A 21,875-nucleotide genomic window follows, 5' to 3' on the forward strand; every position below is an offset into this window, starting at 1 on the left:
ATACTCATTAGAAGCGCTGTGAGGTTTAACATCAAGCGTTGTCCTAAGGAAGGACTGATGTAAGCAGCAGCACACAGGCACGGTCACCAGACAAAGCCCTGCTGGCGTCTCACAGCACAAACTGTTTGTCCTCTTCATGTCCACGCTGCTCACCACAAATCACATCATGCCACACGTGAACCCCCACTCTCATATACCTCCTATCACAAAGCAGCTTTGCTCGTAAATTTGTTAAGCAAGGATTAAAAAACCTGCACTGGCTTACACATTTTTATAGGACAGTAATGCAGATATCCCAGTTCCGTGACACACCATACCAGCAGACACCAGCACTAATGACAGCCCTAATTTGCTTATCACCATCGCAGCTGTCAGAGGCAGTAACACAGCCTTTAACATTTCTCATAGCCAGATTTAAGGAGACGAATCACTATAAGGCAGCCCTGGTACACTGCAGTGGTGCAGTGCCTGTAGGACAAGATATGAGGGGCTGTTTGGGAAGGGATGAGCACAAATTGCAGCACAGCAGCAGGTGATGGTGAGCCCTGTGCAGCTCTGCTGCTCTAGCTGGGAAGGCTGCAAGTTCTAGACAAAAATAAGGAACAAAGCCAAAAAAATAAGGATCTTCTTGGCTTACTTCCCCTTTTGTGCTCCAGTTTTCACCTGAGGGTACAAAGGAGAAGCAGAACACGGCTCTGTGCTGCAGAGAGGCTGCACTGCCGTATCCTACAGTGTGCAGACCCCAAAGACCTCCTGTGAATCCACACCTGGGAACTTGCGGGCAGAGAACAGCTGAGAGCTGAGCAGTTTGCCCTTATGCTCAGAAAGGTGGAGCTGGGCCATGTAAACATGTCCTCTGTATGCAAACGTAACACCAACAGAAACTCAAAACATTCAGAGTAGCAGCCCAGCACAGAGGACTGAAAAACCCTTCAAATTTCTGAGCTGACTTTGGAGTTCTTCCATTGCATGTGTTTTCTCACACTGGCATTGGCACTGCCCTCTGAAGCATCACAGAAATCCCATCAGGGTGGGCAGCCCTGAGCCCAGCGGAGTGAGGTGGGATGGACGGACATACAGCATGGGCTAAGCTGGGATGGACAGACATACAGCACAAGGGCTGCCACTTCCCCCTGCACTCAGGGGTATTACACCCAATATTTTCAATGCACAACCCCCTCCTCAACCCACAGCACAACCCAGCATCACCAAGCTTAGCCTATCTGCACGGGAACGTGGTGACCCATACTCTAACACTGTAATCTAATCCTTGAACTAAAGACAGTTTAATGCCTTTACAAATCCATATGTTTTCTAATACCACCATTGCTGTCAGCAGACTACAGGAGAGCCTCTTTGAAGATGGAAGTGAAATGACAAAGCACATCATTGTGAAGGCAATTATATGCTGCAGTAACCATTTTACAATGGCCCATATGGGCTGTATTTCAACAACGCAATTTCCAAATCTGCCTTAGCAAACATATATCTCCGTCCCAAACCCAGGTAGATTTTGCAAAACAAAATAAGACCGCAGCCAGAACAAATCCAGAATATGGATAACAGATGTAAAAATATGCCAACAAGGAGACCAGAGAGATTTCTGTCAGAGCACCGAACAAAGAGAGCAGCCACAGCAGACCTTACAGGCTATTCATTGCACAGCCACCCATTCAGGGGACTCGGAGACCTGGTTTTATCAGCAATCTGATTACACACTCGCCTGCCTTCCTATGCAGCTGCCCAATTCACTGCTGGGGTCACCAACCCACCCACCTCCCCAGGGACTGCAGGGCAGGGCAACTGGAATCCCAAGTTAGAAATTAAAACCATGTATGAACCAATGCAGTGCAGGTTTACTCCAAATCCCCTCCAACATCCTGCACTGGGCCTATATGATGGGAACTGGGGAAAAGAAAAAAAAAAAAAAAACAAAAAAAAACCCCACATACCAGGTCCTGACACGTCACTGCCGATTCATTAACAAACCACCTGCAATGCATTTCCTACACTGCAATGCCAAGAGGACATACCATGCAGCACGCGTGCAACAAGCAGCGAGCCAGCAGCAGGGCCTCACAAAGCGCCTGCTGCCGTTCCCATTATTGTCAGCTCCTCAAAATGATCCGGGGAAGCTGGGCAAGAGCATTTCAAAGACTTTAATCCATGTGAAATATTACTTCCTGGCACCGGAAATTCAATCCCCAGCAATGAAAACAAAAAGCACGCTCATAAACGTACCTTCCAACCCGGCCAATAGAGCCCTATTTAGGCACACACAAACAAAAAAATCCCTTTACTCATTAATATAGAGGAAACTTGAAATGATTGCTGTAATTGCAGCTAAAAAATTAATCATGTTTTCAGATAAATGCAGATAAAAGCATGTTTTACTAATTATCTTTTGAAGCTTCAGCTCATGAAAGATTAAAGGTGGAAGAAAAGTTGTTGAAGCACTGAAGACAAAAATGCGACCATTTGAAACCACTTTGAAGCCACGCTACGTCGCACGATTGATCTCTAACGTCCAGATGTATTGAAAAAGGAGACCGATTCAGCAGCAAAACATGTCCACTGGGTCGTCGGTGCAGGCAGCACCTGAGCACAGCTGCACTGTGCGACCACCTCTGCAGAACGGAATCACCCCAAGGAAAGCCTGGCACTTCCATTCACCTGCCTGCAGCTAACAATGCAAATCATCCCCGCACTGCTCCATGCCCAACACACATCAGCACTAATGCAGGCTACCTCGAAGGACTCCAGGAAAACTAATTCAGAGTAAACCCAGTGACTGCGGGCTGAAATTCTGCACGCCGGTGTCCACGCACTGCTGGAGAAATGCTGGGTTTCTGCAAAGTGAACAAGTTGAAAAAACACTATTTATACAAAATTGCTAAGATGCTTCATTGCCATTTCACATACAATTTGTGTTGTTTCAATGTCCCTTAATATATGCTTATATTTCAGATGTATTTCCTTATTGAGAAGAAGTGACCGAGAAAACCAAAACCAGCACAGCTTCCACAAACCTGAGCTCAAACACTCAGGAGTTTGTCAGTGAGTCCAGAGAGAGCCACAACAGTGCACAGACACCTTTCCTAAGGTGAGATGCCACCCAAAGACCATTCCTCTCTGCCCACCCACACCGTATTCACACTCCTTCCCCCAACCCTCCGCACCATTTTCCCCCTTCCAGCCACAAAGCACCAGTGACACCAACTCATGAACCCTGCTGTCGCAACAAACCTGAGCAGGGCCAGGTAAAATTAAATAGTTGGCTTTTCATAACCACACATCCAAGGAAATGTGCCAATGCCTTTTTATTTGCATATCTGGCAGGCTGCCCCAGACAACTAATACATAAGTGACAGCGTACAGGTGTATTAGTTTAGAGTTTGCCTTTAATCTAGAGGTGTCAATTTGCTTCTCTTTTAATTACATCCATCTTGATATGTTATTACAACCTCATGAAACTTCCTCATTACGTGAATGGCTATAAATACATACACATGACAAACAGTTGTTATACATTTTCTGGTTCAGCAGTGGAGGCACACTGTGGCAGCCCACACGTCGTGTATATTGAAAGTTTCAGGGCTTCCTCGCCTCTCCCCCTTCCCTATTCTCTTCATTCTATTTCCTTTCATCCAAGACCAAGATGTACGTATTTTATTTGTTTAATTTAATGAATCTGCTACAATCCCCTTGCTAGCAGCATTCTGATGCAAACACTATCAGCTCACAGAGCCCTTTCAGCATATGCGTGTCCTTCTGGGTTGCAACTCTGCGAGAACGTCTGTTTGTCATTAGGCAAATATAGGGAGATTGCACTGAGGTCTTATAAACATGCAAAGATCCACTTTTGTAGCTACATAATTCACTGAGTTTTTCAACACACATTCTGAGGTTGAAAACTTGGCAGGTCCATCCACCAGATGTATCTTTCTGATCCCAGGACTCATTAAAATTTACTTTTTTTGAATTAAAAAAAAAAAAAAAAAAAAGACTCCAGCCGACTCAGCTGCTGAGCTACATTAATTGCATTTTTATTATTTTTTTCCATAGTTAAAGTGACTAATGACGAAAGAGCCCCTGCCCATAAGCACAATAGCCAGGCAGTAAAAATTACTAGGACTTTTAATCGTTTGGTAATATCCAAATCACATAAAACAAAGGGAGGCAGTTCGGTCCTCTCCAAACAGACGGTTTTCATTTTCAGTATTTATTTTGAATTTCTTTAAGAGAAGAAAAGAAAGGACAAAAGCCCCAATTTCACACCAAAGATTCCATTCAAAGGTCAAAGTACCCTTGATGTGCATTAAAACCCACAAGACTGAGCTGCGACACAAATCATCCCCACCAGCAGCACTTCGTCCTTCGCCTCCTCACCACGCGCTCTCCTCTGAGGTCACAGCCTCTTTCGCTGCCTGCTGGGCACAGCTGGCCAGATGTGCACACCTTCCCACACCTCCTATGTGGACCCCCAAAGGACACTCCCAGCACCCTCCAGAGAGGCACAGTACAGGCAGGTGGATGTGCAGAAGCCCAGAGGAAGGTGAGGAAGGCTGTCAGGAGCCAGGCCAGCAGTAGAGCCTCCAGCCACCCCTGGACACCTCTTTTTATACCAGCCACCCCCTGGCCTCATGGATGGAAGAGACAGGTCGATGGTAGTTTTATTCCTGAGCCAACAATTCCCTTTTGCTACCAAATAAAAGCACAAGAAGATGCAATTTATAGAAGCGCTGGTTCTAGAGGAGAAGCAACTTCCACTTTGTGAAGCCAGCAAACGTGCAAGACTGAGTAACAGAGATCACTTCTGAACATGAAACCAATCCTCTGCATGGCTGGGAAGCAACTGCTCCCATTTGGACATGGGGTATTCATCCCATCCGTGCATCACTCAGCACTGCATAACCCACCTCAGATACATCAGATATTAGCACACCTCTGCACCCCCACCACATCTGTCTGAGCGGATTCTGAAAGCAGGAGGACCAGGATGTGCACCAAACAAAATCCCAATAAATCCACACACAGTGTATGCCATGCAACACAACCAAATTACACCTGACAGGCAAAAAGCCACAAATACACACAGTGCCAGGGAATAACGTGCTTCTGCTGCTGACTTCCACACCGCTGAGGGCAGGGTGCAGAACCAAAGCCCTCCCTACAGCATTTACCAGACTGAAGATTTACCCCTTTGGTTAAAGCCTTCTCCTCCTCCAGCACATCAGCGTGCAAACTTCAGCAGCGGTGTTGCCAAGATACAAGGAGAAAAATCTCAAGATATTAAGGTAACGCACTACTTAAAGGCAAAGAGAAGTGCAGAGCTGAGCCGGGGCTCCGACAATTTGCCACCTCGTGTTCTGTTTGTTACAGCAAAACCAATCCCTACCTGCATTTGCCATTTCTCATTACTTATGGGGTGGATTTTCATAATACCCGTTTTACAACAAAGGAGTTTAGAGGACTATGACGTTCTGAAGTGGTCTTCGCCACGGCTTGGTATCCAGTCAAAACGACAACAAACTGCACAAGGAATGCATGCAGCTGGTAATTTGTGGCACACATAGCCAAACCAAGGAGAACACAGATACTGAACTGATAAGCCATAAGGATGATGTACAGGAGCAGAGGGAAGCAGAGCAAGCCGTTTCCTTGGCAGAACCAGTGCGACACGGCCTGAGCAGAACACTGCAACTCAAGTCAAGGGAAAGTCAGAGTTAAAAATGCCACATCTCAGCCCACAACTTCCTAATTCCATTACCCTTTTATTAATTGCGTTTGAGACTTGCTAAACTTGAGCTTGGGCTATTTTTAAAACCTATCTGACTCAACTTATTGTTGCTGAGAACAAAGATTGAACTTCTAATTTAGCTGCAGATAATTACGAAGCTGCAGGTCAGACCCCCGGTGTAATGCAGTAGGGTCTTCACTCAAACTGATAGAAACAATCCTTTAAAATAATGGAAGCGTAGCAACAGAGAAACGGGGGAAGGGACCACCTCATCCAGTGAGGAATCCGCCTGCCTCCCTCCTAGCTGAGCAGACACCAGGTGTATTGCTGTTTAAGCAGGGGCAGGTTGTGTTGAGCATTCCCCCTGGCAGTGCAGGCTCTACCAGGGCACATCTGCATACACAGATCCCACCTGCAGCCTCAAGGAACAACATCTCCCTTTGGTTCACCGTGTTCCCATCCAGTTGCCAATATGTCTCTATTGATCTCAGCATTGTAACTCAATCTTTCAATTACTCGGCCCCTTGATGTCTTTCTGCTGATTTTTTTTTTTTTTTTTTTTTTGCCTTTCTCTAGTGACCGTTTTCCTTCCAAGTTCCTGATCCTTTACCCTTACTTTATAAACCTATTTCTTTACACTCCCTTGTCCCAGCAGAGGCAAGAGATATTTAATGAGAAAGGGCTTACTTTCCCAAGCAAATAGCAGGGAAAAAAAAAAAAAAAAAAAAAGATGCCAAGATAAAAAAAGGATAAGAGTGTCTTTTGTCCTATTGATATGTGGTATAATTCCCATTAATGTTAATCTTAAAGAGCGGGGCCAGCAGAGACTACTTGAATCATGTCTATCTAAAGAAATTGTCCGTATAGTTTAAACTCTTACTTCTTTAACTCACGGCCATTGTGTCTCCTGCTACCACCCATGGGAAAGGGAAAAATCCCCACCTTAGTTTCTTTGTTACCTTCAGGAGTTTAAAAGAATACTTACACAAAGATAGCAATCCTCTGTCATTCTGCCTGCAAAGAGGCGGCATCAGCTCTCCACCAGCCTGTGAGTCAGGGGGAGCCGGGGGTGTCCAGCTTCCAAAGAAGCATCAGGCTTCTATTCACATGCCCAAATTACAGCAATGCAGCTTTCCAAAATTACCCAAGAGGTTCCTCTGGTGGACGTGCATCCCGCTGCTATCAGCCCCAGTTTCAGTTCTGGTTGCAGATGCTTCAGCTCTGGACGCAGAGGGTTTTCATCACGAGATGTAGCTGCTCTGTCAAGGTTATCTCAAAATTTGATCTCAGGTCAATTTACTGCTTCCTCTAAGCACATAGTGAAAATAATAAACACATTGCTTTGTATGATATCCCTGTGTCACACCAGACCTAACGCCTCTTGCCATCCACAGATATCTTCATTTAGTTATTACCTTCTCTTCTCTGCTGGTCTGAATCTGAAGACTTGAATGTGCAAACAGAGACCAGGACAAATACAGACGCATCTAAGCAGTCACCAAATACAATGAGGGCTACCAAGATTTGCTGACAGCACTGAGCAAACATCTGATGTTATGATGCTGCTGCAGTAAGGCATGAGGATCAAATTCCTCTTGAAATATGAAAGGATAGAGACAAGGCAGAACAAACTGTTGAAATCTCGGAGAATTTAAGTAAACAGGTTAATCATGCCAGCTGAAGGCTGGTGTGAACGGAATGATCCGAGGAGAAATATCACTGCAAGTCCATCACACTGGTGTCCAACCCCAAGCTCCTACTGTCACACTGACAGTCCATCAGTGATTCCTGTGGGCTGTGCACAGCAGTGGGCATCGCTCAATGGATATCAAAGCAAACTCCTGCCTTCAGGAGCATATATGGTGTCACACTGTCTGTATACACAGTACAGACACATGTTTAAACCACAGTATCTTCAAAACCTTCCTGTTATTTCCACGTTTTGTTTGTGCATCAGCAGTGTCTCTATTTAAAAGCCCCATCAGCTGTTCAGCTTGACTCCATCTAGTCCTGTATTATTTTATCCATCCAATAGATAGAACTGCCATAGCTAACATCTGCCTCGACCACACAAACTGAGAAGAACAATTGCTAAAAAATTATTTACACTCAGTGGATGGAATCATCTGATACTAAATATGAAGCTCATTAAACAGCTCCTTGACAAATATTTGTCAGCATTTCTCATTTGTAATTAATTATATCGGGCTTTACCTAACAATAATTTAGCACGGTCTCAAAATGCTGAACAGAAATCAGCTCAGTGTGCACATGGCAAGGGACTGCGTTGCTCTTATGAAACAAAAGTCCCCTTTAAACACAAGCTCACCCCTCGCTGCCCCACGAGCGAGGGCTTTATACATATCCGTGTCCCATTTCAGGCTTGTCAGACGAACTGCCCAAGCTGAAACTAAACAAACATCCGCAGAAAAAACTCATTACCTTCCTCAGCTCTCAGAAAACCTGAAACCAAGTGCTTACTCTGTGGGGATGGCCAGAGCTGACTCAGGAAACACGAAGTACTTCCCAGGCTTTAAGCTATCTTAACATTCAGGTCAGATTTCATTTCTCATCACGTAAACCATCTTCACCGCTGCGTGCCAACAGCCCTGTCACGTCGGCCTGCTGCCAGGGCACGGAGGGAGGTGAACATGGCAGCAAACCCACATCCACTGGGGTTTGGGAATCCTGTGCTGTTGGGCTGACAGGATACCATCACACCAAGCACGAGCACTTCTTACAGGCTGAGAGATTTGACAAGGCCAGGAACCAACACAGAGCGAAACACACAGCAAGGCTGCTCACAGATCCAGGCCAAGCTGCAGGGCTGCTCGTTCAGCACAGCACAGTGGCTGTGGAAGGCTATGGGTGTCCTGGTGCTGCCTACAGCACCCAGTGCTCCCTCAGAGCCTGACAAGGCCATGCGAGGGCTGGCCCAGCCACAATCACCAACAACACTGGATTTGCTCAACTGTCCCTCCTAGAAAACAACCAAATATCAACAATGAGAGCCCAGTGCCTTCACTCCCTTCTACTTTTCCCCATGCTCCCCACGCAGACATTACAGATGGAGGCACAGGCTGCGCCAAGCCCAGCGAAAGATAACCAGAAGCAGGCGGCCTCTGTGCCCACACCGAGCAACTCAGGCCCCAGCAGCACAGGCTGCTGACACCTGGACAGGAACACAGCTCCAGCAGTGGGAGCTGGTTAAAAAGATAATTTTGCTTCAAGGGATGGGAACTTTTATCAGTGTACTCATTACTAGTGTGTTAACAGACACAATAATTCCTGGTGGAACCACAACAATCATCGGATGCATCTTCTTGTACAGCACCTGTGTCTCCTCACTATCCATGAGCCTCACAACCCGGCACTTGGCACAATTTGGGTTTTTCCAATCACCCCAAAGCATTCAGGAAAGGTCAGACAAAATGAAGCCACATGGAAATCCTTGTTCTCGTTCCCAGCACTCATAAGAGTCCCACACCTCCTGCTGCACAGATGTCCTCATCAGCACAGAGCTCAGTCCCGTGCCCCCAGCCCCTCCTGTGCCAGCCTATCCCTGCACACAGGTTCAGTTCTCCCAGAGGTGTACACCAGTTCCACCCACCGTTCTTCATAGAGAAGCCAAAACACCCCCTGTCTCAGCACACCCTCAGCCATGCTAAGCCTGGGGACAAGCTGAAGTCCAACACAAAGCACTAGGGCAATCTCATCATGTGCGGGGCACAAAAGTCCTCCAGAACCTGTGGAAAAGCGTCCAAAGAGCCCAGAGCAGATGCAAAGCATGAGGTGCACACACACCAGGACACCTCTCCACAGCACCAGGGCTTCCTGCCTCCAGCACGAGTTGACACGCAAACCTGAGCATCCCACCAGCACTGGGACACAGCTCCTATAGCAACCCAACCTCCTCCTCAATGCTGAAACCACAGCAAGCAATTCAGCACACTGCAACTCCTGCCACTGGGCTTCTGCCTGAGACACCTTCATCTCCCTCTGATCCTCGGAAACAACTTCTTCAACACATATACCGAGCTGCAGGAAAAAGCACCTAACAACGATTTTGTGACATTATTTCTCAACGCAGCATGAAATCGTTAGGTCAAAATGTGCCACCTATCACATGAACATTAAAAGTATGTCAAGTCTCAGTGTGCGAGCTATTGTTTTATCCGAACGTGATATTAGCTGGCAGAACTGGGTAATGTTTCTGCGCTCCTTTTTAGTGATATGGGATTACAGTGGGACGGATGCATGCAGGAGCCACTCCTGGCTTTGCAAAAAGAGCAATTAGTTGGAGTTCAAGTGGAAAATAAATAAAAAAATAAATAAGTGAAACACAGTCAAGAGATCTTCTGAAACATCCAACCAAGCTCTGACCATAAAACTTGCTCTCCAATTCCCCTCCAAAAACAACAACGGCCAAATTCTCCGGTCCATATTCCCGTAAAACCCCATAACAACACGAACTGGGGCTTTGTTGGGAGGAAAAAACAGGAATTTATCCAAAACCTCTGCTTGCAAATCCCACTCTTGCTGACAAACACACACCGCTCCCTTGGCTGGAGCAGGGCACGCACAGACAGCAGCCCAGGTGGGAAGCAGAGCTGAAGCACTGCCCACACGTCCATCACACCACCATGGGCCGGGAACAGGGGTCCAGAGGGCACAACCCTTCCATCGCAGCACAGCGAGCTCTCTCCCAGACACTGCTCTGGGTTGATGCAGGTGTAACCAAGGACAAACTCTGGCTCCAAGAAATAAATAATAATTCAGAAAAGAACAAAGAGAAAAGAAAACCTCACCAGAAAATGCCAGCAAGCCTTTCAGGCTAAATATTGAAACAGCTTCAGAGCAACACACATTTTTTTGTTAAACAATCAGCTTCATCTTCGCATTTATTTTGACAGTTCATAATTGTTCCAGTTGCAATTCCAGAGCACATAAACCCAAATCAATCCGCCTTTCATCGCACAAACTTCTCCCAGGCAGAAGTTCCACACAACAAAGCCCTTCGCCCCGCCGCACCCCCGGGCTGCCCACGGGCAGGGCAGGCCGAGACCGGGCGCTGCCCCTCCGCGGGGAAGCACCGACCCGCCGGTGACAGGCCGGACACGAGGGGGAGGAGAAGGTGGGGGGAGAGAGGGGGGTACGCCCCGGGACACCCGGAGAGAAAAGTTTGAACGGGGGGACGAAGGGGGGAGAGGGGGGGGCGCGGGGGAGCCCCGATCCGCCGCCTCAGCCTCCGCCGGGAGCGGCCGCCGCGCTGCAGGTGTCCGCGGGGGGCGGGCGGGGAGCGGGCAGCGCGGAGCCCCGATGCCGGAGCGGGGGCGATGGGGGGGGAAGAGGGGGAAGGGGGCGGCGGGGGAACGGACCTCGGCCCGGGGGAGCGGGCGGGGGCCGCGGCGGCGGAGGCGGCGGCGGCGGCGTCGGGGCGGGGGCCCCCCCGCGGCTGCCCCCGCACACAATGAGGCGCACACAAAGCGGCGCCGCTCCTACCTCCAGCGCCTCGAAAGTGACGAAGCTGGACATCGCGAAACCGTCGATAATGTCCTCTTCGGCCGAGGACGACTCCCGCCGCTTCCTCCGGGGGGGCCGCGGCCGGGACGGCGGTGGGGGCCCATTGTCTTCCTTCTCGGAGCCCGAGGAGGAGAGCGCCGGGGCGGCCCCGGGGCCGGGAGCCCCTCCGGCGGCAGCGCCGCGCCGCCCGCCCTGGGCTCGCCGCTCCCGGTCGCGCTGGGACCGCGATCGCCGCTTCTTCCGAAGCCCGTTGCATCGCGCCGGGCCATCCATGTCTCTCGGCGGCTCTCCCTCTCGCTCTCGTCCCCCCCCGCCCCACCGCGGGCACAAATCCGGCTCTCCCCCGGCGGAATAACGGGGGAGGGAGGGAGGGAGCGAGGGAAGGAGGGAGGAGAGGGCGGAAAGGGGGTGGGGGGGGATGAAAGAATCCGAGCGCGGTTCCACCACCACCAGCGGCAAAGCACCAAATGTAAGAGATTCCTACGAGCGAGCCAAGGAAAGTAATGGCTGATCTCAGGTCGCCTTTGTAAAAAAAAAAAAAAAAAAAAAAAAAAAAAAGCAGCGAGAGAAAGAAAAAAAAAAGCAAAAAAAAAAAAAAAGCAGCCTCACCGAGCAGGCAATAAATCAGAATAGCGGAATGCTTTGATCGGGGCTGGGAGGGCGCGGATCGCCGAAAGAGGGGAAAAAAGCAGAAAAGAGGGGAGGGGGGAAGAAATAAAGAAAGGAGAGACCCGCTGGAAGGAGGGAGCTGAGAGTATTTCCTTGCACAAAATTTATTTCCTTTCTTCCTTTCCTTCCCCAACTAGAAGAAGTTCCAAGGGGGGAAAAAAAATAATAAAAATATCTTTTAAAAAATAATAATAATATAAATCTGCGGGTGCGCGGCGCTGCGCGGGGGTGCGGCCGCCCCCGCTCCGCTCTTTATCTCCGCTCGCACAATGATCGCGGCGTCCAGATGCGATGTTCTCAAGGCACCGACCGGGGGGTACGCGGAACTGGGAACCCGGCCCGGCTCCTCCGAACCCAGAACCAAACAATAAAAAAGAGAGGGGGGGGAGAAATAAGAGAAAAAGCAGCAAAACACGCCCACCCACCCCGGCTATTAATACGGATCAATCACGGTAAATTCATCGGATTAATTGTGGCGGAGAAGGGGTGGACGGGGGAGAGAAGGGAAGGAGGGGGACTGGTGACAATAAATCCGAGCGGAGAGGCGGCGGCCCCCTCCCCAAAAATAACCACGAGAAGCAGAAGAATAGGAAAAAAAAAAAAAAAAAAAAAAAAAAAAAGGAAAAAAAAATAACAGAGGTGCTGATGAGGCTCAAATACGCTCCAGCGGGGACGGCACCAGTGGGGTTGTGCTTTCCGCCGCCGCCCTCGCCTCGCCCCGGCTGCGGGCCCCCCCGGCCCGGCGGAGGCAGCAGCCGCCGGGAGCCGCACGGCCGCGCACGGCGCGGGGCGGATGGCAGTGGTGGCCCCCAGCGGCCGCCCGGCCCCGCGCCCGCGCCGGTCACGTGGCGTCGCCGCCGCCCCGCCCGCTTCCCCTCTCCACCGCTCGGCGCCGCGTGAAATGCAGCGCCCCGGCCGCGCGAAATAAGTTGCGGGCATGCGCGCAGGGCCTGCGCACTCGGCGGCGGGAGGGTGGGCGGCTCGCGGTCCCCGGTCCTGCTCTTCCCGCCGCGGCCCCTCTCTTCGCGGTTGCTCGTTTCCCGCCCTGCCGCCCCGTTCGCTCCTCGCGCCCGTCGCCCCGCAGCCTTCCCCCAGCCCTGCTCATCTCTTACCGTCAACTTTCTCCTCAGTTTGAGTTGTCCCGTCGTCTTCTGGCCTCGCTCTGCCTTTCCCACCTGTACGTCAGGTGCTCGCCCCTTAGGGCTGGGTGATGTGCCTGTTCCTTCTCGCCTCGTGCTTCCAGGGCTGCCCGCAGCTCGAAGTGTTTCTCACCATAATCCAGGAATAAAGCTTCTGAATTACGGGCTGCATTTCATGGTGGCTTTCATGCCACACCACGAGGACACCATTTACTTGTGCCTTCTTCTGGGGTAGTGCCCCAACATGGCCTCCACTGTGGTCCTCAGACCCACAGCCCCCCCGTCCTACAGCCCTGTATTGCCCACCTCCCCTCAGAGTTTGAAAGGATTGCAAGTCGTTGTGGCTGCCTTTCCCACCTGCTGCTTCTCTGCCTCCTGCCCAGAGCAGTGGGCTGAGAGAAAAGAGCAGAGGGAGGAAAGCGTGTACAGCTCTTGGGTCTGACCCTGAGAGCAGGGACACAAGGGAGATTGGAGGAGCAGGCGCTGATCCTCTCTCTTGTGGCAAGTGATAGAATCTGAGGGAATGGTGTGAAACTGTGACAGGGGTTCAGCAAAAGGTTCTGCACCACAGGGTGGTTAAGCAGTGGAACAGGCTCTCCAGGAAAGTGGTCATGGCACCAAGCTCACTCGAGTTCTGTGAGCATTGGGGCAGCATTCTCAGACATCGTTTTTGGGTTTTAGGTGGCCCTGTATGGAGCCAGGAGTTGGTCTAAATCATCCCTCCAGTTCTTGAAGGGAACATATAAACAGGAAAGGGAATGGTTGTCTGTGAGGGTGGGTAGTGATGGGACAAGGGGGAACGGTCTTAAACTGAGACAGGGGAGGTTTAGGTTGGATATTAGGAGAAAGTTTTTCACTCAGAAGGTGGTGAAGCACTGGAACAGGTTGCCCAAGGAGGCTGTGGATGCCCCATCCCTGGAGGCATTCAAGGCCAGGCTGGATGTGGGTCTGTGCAGCCTGGGCTGCTGGTTGGTGACCTGCACACAGCAGGGGGTTGGAACTAGATAGTCACTGTGGTCCTTTTCTACCCAGGCCATTCTATGATTCTATGATCCTTACAGATGATTCCAACTCAGGGTATTCTGTTTCTGTGACCTGGGAGGATCAGGATGTTTGCTAGGAAAGGAAAAGACTAAACAAGCAAGGAACAGCAAGCAGGAGCAACATGAGAAGAACCGATCTGGTGTGTGCTTCAGACAGGGGAGAGGCTTGGGAAGCACGGCTTTTGTTTCCTTCTCTCCATGAGATCAGCAGACTGATGTTGCAGTTTGGAGAATAAGGGTGGGGAAAAACTGAGAAAGGGAAATTATTTAATAATCCATCTCTACGAGAAGCCTGTCAGGGGCTAACTCAGTCTGCCTCTTGCTGCCTGCTGTGGGTGCTAATCATTCCTCTGCTGAGGTATCCAGAAGGGCCACAAAGAGCAACACATGGGCTGGGAGCTTCACCGAGTGTTTTTCCAGCAGTCTCCCTCTGGGCTGCTCTGACTCTCAAGGGATGATGCTCTGCTCGATTGCATAATGTGTTGTTTACTTTGTTCCCAAACACTTAAGCCACTCTGATCAAGCAATATTCTTAATATGTTTTAATAAGAGTATTAACCCATTGCATGAAATAGTGGGAATCAGATATAGCTTCTCTTTCCAGAAGGCAGAAGACATCTTTGCCACCTCTTTCCACACATCGACCATGTGCTATGCAGTGACTTTTAAGCTGCTGCATATGGGTGTGAACCAGAAAGAAGTACAAAGCCATCGGTAATCTGATCACGTAGGAGTGTGTACCTTACAGAAGGCCACACTGCTCACTGCAGAGGCACATGGCTAGTTTTTAAACATTCTCAAATATCGAGCTTGAGAACATCACCTCCTAGATCTGACCTTAGATCTCTCTATTCAGATTTCTTTCTGTTCAACAGCTACATTTCCCTACCTCGCTTCGGGTTCTTCTGTCTCACTTGTAGTTGTCTGCCAGATCTATATAATCTGACTATATAGAAGCTGTACAGGTATTGTTAAAGTGATACAATTTGTTTATACAGGCAAGCTCAAATATTACAAGGTCTCTGTCTTCTGAGAAATATTGAGCTGTACTGTATCAAACAACTGTTACCTGTTGGGCTTTTTGGAAAATAACTATGCAATTTTCAGGGCAGTGTAATTGATTATAGTTTCCCGCACATCCATCACCATTAAAGTGACTTAAGAGACCTGTAGTCAGATGTGTTTCTGCTGACATTCATTGCACGGCTGAAAGTCTGCTCAGTCTGTTTTCTTTCTGAATGCACGTATGGAAAACAGAAACGATATGCGATTTATTTTACATTCTTTGTAGAAACAAATCCTTAGATTTGCATGTCTGCTGAAAAAAAAAAAAAATAAGATGAAAAGCAATCCATCTAACTCATCCTCCAGTGCAAAACATTTTTCTTCTGAGAAATGTCAAACATTAAAAAACACTGGTCACCTTCTTTGCATGGGCAAATTTTCCTTTTTTTCTGGATCTGATCTAACATCAGCAAGAGCGTTTCCATCAACCTTAATTGATTTGGGAGGGAGGGCAAGTAGACCTTTATTGTTACACAAAACCTCAGACAGATGCTCAGGAAGATCTCTCTCCAGTGTGCTCTTGCATCCAGCTGAGCATTTCAAGTGATCTTACCAGGAATGATGCTGCACACCTCCATGCACATTTGTTCTTAGGCTGCCTGTAAGCTTCTCCTCTAGAAATACATCTTGCCTGGCATCTGGCATGAGGAAACAGCTTTTTGTGTCTTACAAGCTCAAGGCAGTACCTTGCTGAGTCACTATTTTTGAGGTTAACAACTAGTGTACTCAACTGGGTATTTGTGGCAGTTAGGTTAACACCCTCAGAAAGGGCACTGGTTGAATGTGCACTAACAGATCTATAATCTTCCGATTTGAGGGAGACACCAAAAACTTTATGTTCTTTTCGATACTGAACAATGAAGAAAGAAATGTTAATACAAACCAAAAGCAACAGTTGCAATTTCTACATCACCATTGTGAACTGGAGCAAAATAAAATCTGCACTGTAATAACACTGAAAGGGGTTTTGTTAGGACTAGCCGCTGGCATGCCTATCTGAGAAGGATATTTTGAAATAACATGAAAATCAGGAGGTAATTTGTTGCTTGAGGAAACTGCAAGAACTTTGCTTCTAGCAAGAATAATTTGCACTCTGCTTTGGTATTAAGATTTAGAGATTTAAAACAGTGGAGGCAAATATGCTTTTCTGGGGATAGCATCTTTTAGGAGACGGGTAGTCTGAACTAGCAGAAGGCATGCCGTGTAGGTGGTGACTTGTTTTTGGAGTTTGATCTGGGAATGCACAAAAAAAGAGAAGAGAAATAAGGGAGAAAAAGGCATTTTGTTATTGTTTGAACCCTGCTCTCACAATGCATTTATGAGAATAAGAAATAATGAGAACCAAAGCTCCAGTACAAAATAAAAGCCAGGGTGGTTGTGTGGATGGCAGAGGAATGGGAAACAGTTCCATGAAGCAGAAACAATTTTACTCCTAACTGTTTTGCTTATATACATTTTGCTTATAAGGGCAGGTAGTTTAGCTTGGTGACAAAATACTGGACTGGGTATTGAGAAAGGTATTTTCCCAGAAGGTGGTTTGAAACAGAAACAGTTAAGGAAGGAGCATCCAAAGTGAACCAAGGAGAAAAACAAAGAAACTCGTGGCCTTTAAAAAGAAACAAAGTAGTTCAAGAATAAGGATGAAGGCAACACTGAAACAAGTTAGTTTCCATTAGGAGAAAGTATGCAGACAACTGGGACTCATTCCTTTCTCACATAATCACACTAACCAAAATGGTGGAACTGGATGCTACCAGGCAGCTCTGGGGTCAGGGACACGAAGAACTTTCAGAGTAACAACTGTATTGGTTACACAGTGGTTGAGGGAGGTGTACATTTTAGTGCCTCAGAACACAAAACGGTTTATAAAGCAAAGCAAGAGATGGGAGATTGAAGGAGATGGACACCAGTTTGATGCAGTTCCAGCGTCTCATCCTCCTGGCAGCAGTGCTCAAGACAGGAAATATCTGAATAACTCTTCTGAATCTCTTGTGTTATCATCAGGGAATAAGAACAGTGTTACAACCATCCTTACCAATACTGGGATTATCAATCATGAAAGCGTTTGTAGATAGATTAGCTAGCTCAGAGGGGATGGGGTTTGGATTTTTGTATCTAGTAAAAATCATTACATAATTGATGGCTATTTCTTAAAAATAACTCATAACTCAGGAAATCTGGGTATTGAAGAAAAAAATAGATGGATGACATCAGCAGAAGTACAAGCTTTCCCAGAACAAGAAAGGAAAATCATTTTAATCCGCACGTCTCATTTTCCTAATTGGTTAAAAGAAAATTATGACATGAAAAATACCATTACTGTTATTAGGAAAAACAAATCAGAGCATCAATGAGATCAGATTCTTGATCTCAATCTATTGACTCAGATGCATCTGCACAGATTTATAGCAGGTGAGAACTTGGGCCCTGCAGAGTCTGGGAGTCATGAGCAATAAAGCTGTGCATTTTTTTCATGTGTGGCCAAACAAACACAGGAGGTTTTGAATGTTTGTTTTTGTCTGAAACTCTTAAAATTGCATCTTGCTGTTTCCTTGAGATTTGCTAATAAGCTGACTAAACCCGTGCCTCTAATTGCTTAAGATTCCCTGTCCCATAGCATCAATATTCACAAATGGCTACACCCACAAGTGCAGGGAGCAAAGCAGGTGTCACTGGGGTTCAGGATACCTCGTTTGGAAACATGAATCAAAGTCATTTGGATAAAACTAATGCTGTACTAACTGTGAATCTGGAAAGTGTAGTGATAAATGGTGATATCACAGATTGGTTCATCGTGGGTAGAGGATCCTGGAAACTTCAGTGCTGCAATGCTAGTTTATTGAATATCTAATCTAAAATGTCAAATGTATTTTGAGGAAATTTGGAACAAATGTTTAATTTTAAACAATCACAATTATTCATTAAGTGTACATATCTTCTCTGAAAATCAGTCAGCCTTTATTACCAGAAAAGACAAACTGTATTTCCACAGTGCCAAGTCCATATTGTGCTACTGTGTGCTATAGCAGTTCTGCTGTACATCACAGCAATCTCACCAAGTTCGATTTCTCCTTCTCTCCCCCAGCCAAAAAGCATGTGAAAGAAACACTAGAAGCCCTTTAAACCAATGCTTAAGTAAAAGTATGTTTTGGCCTGACACAGGTTACGATGTGGAAGAACTGTGTGAAATTCAATAGCCCGGGTTATCCAGGAGGTCAGACTACCTGATCCTGGTCCTTTCTGGCCTTCAGCTCTAGGAATAAATTAGAAACCCAATCTCCCCAAGTTTTAATTTCAGAGCAGTTTTTGTAAAGGGGGTTGAAGTGGAATTCCTAATAAATTACATCCTCCTTCAACATTAATTTCTCTCCCCGAGAAAAGATTTCTTCTAAAAAAGTGTTTTGTTCCACATCTTCTAAATTATAAAAAATTTATATCTCTTTACGTCTTACACTGTTCTGTGTGCCAGCACAGCAATTATTAAAACATTTTTATTGATATTACACAGCTCTCTATGAAATACGAATTAAATTTGTCATGAAAATTGATTTTTAATGACAGGTCAGGTTTACATTTCTTTAGTTCATACTTTTCCACCATTTTTTTCTGGCACTAGAAAAGGGCAACTGCAATATCTTTATTTGTCAGAAATGGATGAGGAGATGTGCTATATTTTACTAGCATTTATCAGCATGATTCTACTGATGAAAACAAGAAATTGTTCTGTTGAAGTCACTTTGTGGAGAGCAGAATTGGGCACATTGGCCCAAATCTTCCTACTCGAGGAGCTGCAGTTCCTAAATCTGTGCTTCGGCGCTTAAAGGAGTGCCTTGATTTTTAAAGCTGTTGAATGTGCTCAGCTTTCATTGTAGTTTTATAAGAATTATGGCATCCCACATCCCCAGAATCAATTTGTCATCCTCTGCCTCTTTTCCCCCATATATTATCTTTCCTTATTACTAACAAACTGCTGGAGGTGACTTTTGGTTGAGCAGACTGAACATGACACTGGATACTCAAGCAGTTAGCAGGGCAGGGAATGCTGCTTTTTAATCTACCTGTTTTTTCAGCTGCTGCAGATGAAAGGGAGGAGAGGATTTTCCAGGCTTGCTTTAAATGTATTGTGTTAATACACTTTTATGGAAACAATCATCTGACCTGGAACGTGCAGGAGCAGAGTCTGAGCTTATAGCCTGACCACGTCTCCTCCAGCCCTATGCAGACTGAGGACAGAGGCACACTGGGAAGCCAAATGTAATTACTGACTGCTCCAAGCAGTGTTATGCCAACCCGGAGTCAAGGGTGCTCAGGTAGCTTCCAGAAAAAAATTAGGTCTGTATTAGTGTAAGCTACTGTGGCTAAAACCTCCAGCTTGGCTAAAATGTCATTTCTGCTTCTCCAAAATAGCTGTATGTGTCTGTAAGACACATCTGTGCAGGAGCTGGGGGAGGGCTTGGGCTGACTTTCATTGGCTGATGGGCCAGGATTATTGGTTGCTGTTAAAAATGATCCCAAGCAAACTTTTACAAGGTCTTCTGTGACTAATAAAACCTGAGTCTTTGAAATGTACTACAACCCAAGTTGTTGTTAAGAGATAATTCTCTTCGATCCAGATGCTTCCATCTGAAGTGCAGTGCAGAAAAAAAAAAAAAAAAAAAAAAAGGAAAAAAAAAAAAGAAAAAGAGAGAGAGAGAGAAGGAGAATTGATGGAAAGCTGCTGAAAGCAGAATGGGAAGTAGCATGCAATTTCTCTCCCTTTAACACTTCATGCACTGGACCTGGGAAGTAGCTTAAAGCTTCCTGTGCTGAGTCCAGTGCAGTGGGAGCCCTGCAACGCACTCACCTGCGGTGTCACAGAGCCCATGCCATCAGGGGAGGATTGTCCTTTCCAGGCTGGGCCAGGTGCTGATACATCAGGATTTCATCTGAGAGGTGACAGCAGATAAGGTGGGGTTATCTTGCTTGTATTATAATCTCTATGACAGCAAATACTTGATCATAGGTCTGTGCAAGTGCTAAGGAAGAGCTTCTCTTTACATGAGCACCCCGATATTCGAGCAAAGGATTTTGATCATTCTCGGCAGGTTTGGGGTATTCTGTACCTGTAAAGGGCAGTAAAACCCTTCCCTCTGTGATTTGTGCTGTTTTTCCAGACGTTTTTCATCTCTTCCTGCACTCAAACCCAGTGGCCTGCTCATGAGCAAATGAATGAGACAAGGCATGGAAGCGTTTTCTCACCATCCTGCAAGATGCACCAAAAAGTGATGTAGCATCATCTCCCTTATGTTTTTAAAATATTCTCTTCAGAGAGAAATGGGCATATTTTCAGGGCCACTCATCTCTTTATTTTGTAAAAACAAATCCTTCTGCTCCTCCACCTGTTCTCCTTTGCATCTTTTCATGACCTCTGGACTTCACACTGCAGTATGGAGAGATGGGCGCATCGGTCGCCTCTGTGACGGCAAGTTGGTTTGTTTCTAAATGATAAATCATGACTGGCAGCCCTGCTTCAGGGAGCACCAAATCCTTGTATCTATTAGTGATAACTGGAAATTCAAGGTGCCTTTAGGAATCCCAACTTACATATCTGATATATCCTACAGATGGATTACAAACAGCCCCGGTATTTACTGAGTTATGCCGCTACGTCTGTCTCACTTATCTGTTTACTTACCCCAGCCTAAAGCATCCCACCAGCAGACACTGTATATATTTGGTTCAGAGAAGACAATCCTTTTTTATCTTCCACGATTTTGAAAATACATCAAGCTCCTTGAAAAACAACAACAAATAAAAATAATAATGAGGCAGATACAAGCAGTATGAATCAATATAGCACTATTGATGTCAACAGAGCTATGCAAATACGTACTGGCTGAGGATGGCACATAAAATCAAGCACTAACTTTATACAGAAAAAGATAGAAACAACACAGCAATATTAAATACACTTTTCAGCTAAGCTCAAAACGGATTGTGGAATAAGTCATCGTTGTAATATGCAATTTGAGAGGGCTGTGAATTCTTCTGTGAGCATGTTGCTTCAGGAGATGCAGAAAAATCAAAGCACAGCCTTGCAAGTAACATTTCCCCCTGATATTAACAATAAAACTCTAACACTGCCTGGCTTTAAATAACAATGCTAACCAGTTTCTGCAGGTTGTTGTAAATTCTGCTCTGCCCCAAAACGTCAGGGTTGCAACAGTGCCAGAACAAATGGCATTGCAGGTAAGTGATTTGTGTCAGCGTTGGTCAAGTCAGAGTTTTACTAAAGGGGTCATTATTTCAGAAACCATTTCTGCCTACAGCATTATAGCTCCCATCGAGGCACTGGCCTGCATGGACAGAGCCCACGAAGACTAAATAAGAAACATACCCACATTGTCAGTGAGTGTGCTCCTCTTTTCAGCAGAAGGAGCTGCTGGGCTCACAGATGTTTGTGATGGTGACAGAACGACACATCTTCTAATAAAGCTGCTGGCCCAAGCCTGGCTTAATAACTGACACATGCACAGAGCCCTTTGGAGATCTGATGGGCTCCTCCTAGCTCTGAGGTTCCAATGGGACCACAGAAATGGATAGTGAATAAACAAAGCTAGGGAGAAAAAAAGCTTAATAAATCAACAGCCTCGCAATTAATGAGCATGTCTACCCCGTAAGATCTTCACGGAGCGAACTTGCATGAGATGTATGTAC

The 21,875-nt window shown here is 46.7% G+C and overlaps 1 protein-coding gene across 5 annotated transcripts in view; it reads right to left on the reverse strand.

Annotated features, from left to right (window-relative positions):
* Positions 1-11,632, reverse strand: part of AUTS2 (activator of transcription and developmental regulator AUTS2) — a 659,297-nt gene extending 647,665 nt beyond the window's left edge. For 2 of the 5 annotated variants that reach the window (XM_085240904.1, XM_085240903.1), the window contains exon 1: positions 11,243-11,627. In XM_085240904.1, coding sequence (XP_085097030.1) covers positions 11,243-11,536 — 294 coding nt within the window. In that variant the 5' untranslated portion in view covers positions 11,537-11,627. Of the gene's footprint in view, positions 1-11,242 lie in introns of all 5 variants that reach the window. The other 3 variants (XM_085240900.1, XM_085240901.1, XM_085240906.1) reach the window with 3 other exon arrangements.
* Positions 11,633-21,875: the final 10,243 nt, after the last annotated feature.

This window comes from Meleagris gallopavo, chromosome 21 (genome assembly GCF_905368555.1).
Source record: "Meleagris gallopavo chromosome 21, MGAL_WU_HG_1.1, whole genome shotgun sequence".
Lineage (NCBI taxonomy): Eukaryota > Metazoa > Chordata > Aves > Galliformes > Phasianidae > Meleagris > Meleagris gallopavo.